We start from the raw sequence: 4,109 nt of genomic DNA, 5'->3' as shown, positions 1-4,109 counted from the left end.
GAAAGAAAGTGAGAAGGGTATAAATGTTACATTTCCTTGTTGGTGGGCTTATATAAAGGAGTATAGTATATATGTTGCAGTTCCCACTATTAAAGATAGCTCGGTAAGAGAAGGGTGGTGCAAGCAGGGAAGAAAAGAAGAGATCAGATATAATTGATTGTGAAGATTTGATAATGGAAGAACATCTAACTCCATTGGCTGTTACCCATCTTCTTCAACACACTCTCCGAAGCTTGTGCATCCATGAAAATTCTCAATGGGTCTATGCTGTCTTTTGGAGGATCTTGCCTAGAAACTACCCACCACCCAAGTAAGAAGAGAAAAAATGGCATATGTACTTGCATATATGGACTAATTAGTCATAACATAAGTATATAAAAACATTTCCATGTTAATTAGGATAATATGCTGATTTTTATTCCATTTTGACAATATAGGTGGGAAGGTCAAGGGGCTTATGATAGATCAAGAGGAAACAGAAGGAATTGGTAATGTTTTTCGGTGTTAACTTCAATGGTGTTGTAATATATTTAAAAAAAAATCATTTTTGATAATTAATTGAGACTAATATGCATGTAGGATATTGGTGTGGGAAGATGGTTTCTGCAACTTTACAGCCTCAGGAGTAGCACCTGAAATTAACACTACTACTGGTGATTGTCCTACCTCATCAGTTTATGGGAACTGTGATCAATTCCAGCCCTACCAAGGGCTGCAACCAGAGCTATTTTTCAAGATGTCACATGAGATCTATAACTATGGAGAAGGGTGTGTATCTTTATATATATCAACTTATAATAATTTATTTTATCCATTTCAATTACATTCCCTCTATGTTGTTCTTGGGAGATTTTCTAAGCATAGAGATTAAATTAACTAGATATCATTGACAAGGTTGATAGGAAAAGTGGCTGCAGATCACAGTCACAAGTGGATATACAAAGAACCTAGTGATCAAGAAATTAACTTCTTGTCAGCATGGCACAATTCAGCAGACTCGGTGAGAAAATTAAAAACCCCATTATGAGAGCAATAAATGTCAAATTTTCTTGCTAAATAATCAAGGTTAAGTTTAAAAATCTCTTGAAGAGAATTTCATGTACAAAATAATTTTCATGATTTCATGTTGATATATGTTTCTCAAAAGAAAGAAAAAGAAACTCTGTCGGTATCCTAATTATTTATACTCTTTTTACAGCACCCTAGGACTTGGGAAGCACAGTTCCAGTCTGGTATAAAGGTATGTTATAATTCATATGTGCAGCCCCCTTAGCTTTAGAACAACATATCCTTTCTTTATTATTTAATTCAAATATGTATAATGTTGCAGACCATAGCCCTTATTGCTGTAAGAGAGGGTGTTGTTCAGTTAGGAGCAGTTCACAAGGTTCTCTCTCTCTCCTCCCTTCTCTCTTACACACTTAAGCAAAACTCTATAAAACCAATTAGTACACATTTTTATGATTTGTTCAGGATGAAAAACTAAGTTTGTGAGTGTAAAATTAATTCTTGTAAGAAAAAATCTATTTGGCAAAAGCCTATTACTGTTAACCACACACAATACACATTCATAAGCATATATTTTTTCAGGGTGTGAAAAATAAATGCAAGAATAATTATATTCACTCATATCATATGTCAACTTTGTTTTGTCTATGTCTATGGCACTTAAGGTGATTGAAGACCTGAGCTATGTGGTGCTATTGAGAAAAAAGTTCAGTTACCTTGAAAGCATCCCAGGTGTGCTTTTACCACATCCATCATCATCTGCATACCCTTATAAAGTGGAAGGATACACTGTTCCAGAACAGTGGCATTTCCAAGGAAGCGTTGCAGCACCACCAGTTGAACTATATGACCACTTCAACATGCAGCCACTGAAGATAACTCCATCAATGAGCAGCCTTGAGGCACTACTCTCTAAGCTCCCCTCGGTCGTGCCGCCGCCGCAATCAACACAGCCACATGTTTTGCCACAATGTCAAAGGCCATTGGAATTAATGGGAATGGAAAAAGTGGCAAAGGAAGAGTTAGATGAAGAGGGATATAGGCCTGAGATGGATATGGGAGAGAGTAGCAGTTCCATGCCAGGTTATCATCATCAACATCATTTCCACCAGTAACAAGATCAGCAATGGATATTGACTATTAGGCTGATTTGAAACATGATGCATGGAAATTAAGTCCTAACATTGTAGTAATATTAGTATCAGTATTGTTATATGATAATAACTACTGGGTTTTCATCTTAGGTTACTATTTTTAGCCTTTTAATTGCAGATGCTTCTAATCCATGCTACTATATTTTGTACTAGGGATGGAAGGAAGCTTCAGTCTTCCATATTTCATGCATGCGTGTGTCATATCTACATATGCTCATGATGTTCCAGTTTTAGAAGGTTAATAGCATATAATCGCCCAGTGAATATTTAGCTATATCACACTGAACTTCAAAAACCAGCGATTGAGGCTGTTTCAGAATGCTAAGTGTGAACAGACAGTAATTATGTTAATATATATTGTAACTTGTAATATACTACAATAAATTAGGCACGTGTTAAGGCCAAATATAACATGGGGAATCCCTTGGGTGAGGATATAGGAGATGATGATTTAGAGTTTTCGGGCCGGTGGTAGTTGGTTGGGGAGAAAGTTGAGGAAGCAGCTATCTCACATAGGTAGGCCTTATGGTGCATTTACCATAATTGCAAGAAATATGATTGTTGCAGTCATAATTTAATTTCGATATGATTGAGTAAATTTTCAGAACAGTAATATTGTGGCTATAATTATAATAGTAATAACATACACTATATAATAATGACTAGATAAAAAACTCTTGCCGTAATATGTAGAGTAATATACTGTATTAGGTTAAAAATATAAACCATCCACCATTTGAACATTTTCAATAGTATATACTATATAACTTCACTTACTTCATATAAATAACATTTTCCAAAATAAAATTGGGTTGCAGAAGATGGGTGTGACTTACCTATCGTTGTTTATTAAATAACTAGCTACCACAGTGGCAGGTTAGTGGTAGCAGCTGCAAGCATTCGACGTTTTGTCCAAATGAGTCGATGCTCCATTACTCTTATCTCCCTCTAGTGACAACAAAACATATCACTGTCAATGCTAAAATTTACTTATAATTTTATTTACTTCTTGAAAATAGTACAAAGTGGTATAACACTGATCCTGCTTAAGACATCAAGTACAGAGTGTCCGATGAGTAGCAATAATAAGTATCAAAATAGAAATAGGATTTCTCTAATAATTTTATATTAGAAAATTTTATATAAAATTTTAATAATTTCTTAATTATCTAATAATTCAATAAAATTTTATGTTTTGACATATTGTTGTATGCTTATTATAGAAATTTTCTCCCCGTTATTAGAGATTTCATATTTACAAATTAGCATGCCAAATAAAAATATTCAAATAATTGTATAGTTTGCTTAAAATAAAACATATTCTTACATGGAGCATGTTTGTTTCCGTAGTTTATAATATTTGTTGGATCCTGTTCGGCAACAAATACAGAAACGTTGGTGAGCCCAAACTACAGTTTTTCTTTCCGACCCAAAATTCATCTGAAGGCATGATTTATCTTCTAGGTTGTTAATCCCTTTTTAAAAGATTAGTTTCCACTCTCAATTTTTTCCATCCCATCCCTCAATTAACTACCTATCATACCTTTTATCCTCGTCATTTATTGAGTGGAATGATTTTTTAACACCACTTTTTATTTATCATGGAATCGTTTTTCATCAAACATGCCTAAATAGTAAATATAATGAGATCCAACTTGTACTTAATTACAATTATATTTTATTACAATTATATTTGATTACTTACAATCAAATTGTAAAAATATGTTATACTCTCGGTTTAGATAGTTTAAACATATGCATGTGACATATCGAAATCTCAATAAGGAGAATGAAAGTTGGTTTAATTTCTAGAGAGGTTAGAATACAAAAAAAAAGAAGCACAAAAGACATTTAGAATGTACCCAATTTATAATAGTATTATGTCATTATTTAATTCATTTAAATGACCCCATTTAATGGAAATAAGTCTGAAAAGAATGATCGAGT

At 33.4% G+C, this 4,109-nt stretch overlaps 1 protein-coding gene across 1 annotated transcript; it reads left to right on the top strand.

Annotated features, from left to right (window-relative positions):
* LOC109349211 lies at nt 1-2,339 on the top strand. The gene is made up of 7 exons (XM_019589931.1): nt 1-310; nt 438-488; nt 580-768; nt 895-1,000; nt 1,199-1,240; nt 1,331-1,387; nt 1,674-2,339. Exons 1-7 carry the CDS (start codon nt 174-176, stop codon nt 2,121-2,123), a joined length of 1,032 nt encoding a protein of 343 aa, XP_019445476.1. The 5' UTR covers nt 1-173; the 3' UTR covers nt 2,124-2,339.

The sequence above is a fragment of the Lupinus angustifolius genome, chromosome LG06 (genome assembly GCF_001865875.1).
Source record: "Lupinus angustifolius cultivar Tanjil chromosome LG06, LupAngTanjil_v1.0, whole genome shotgun sequence".
NCBI classification, from domain to species: domain Eukaryota; kingdom Viridiplantae; phylum Streptophyta; class Magnoliopsida; order Fabales; family Fabaceae; genus Lupinus; species Lupinus angustifolius.
The sequence above is the reverse complement of the archived record's forward strand: the minus strand, read 5'-3'. Positions and strand labels throughout refer to the sequence as shown.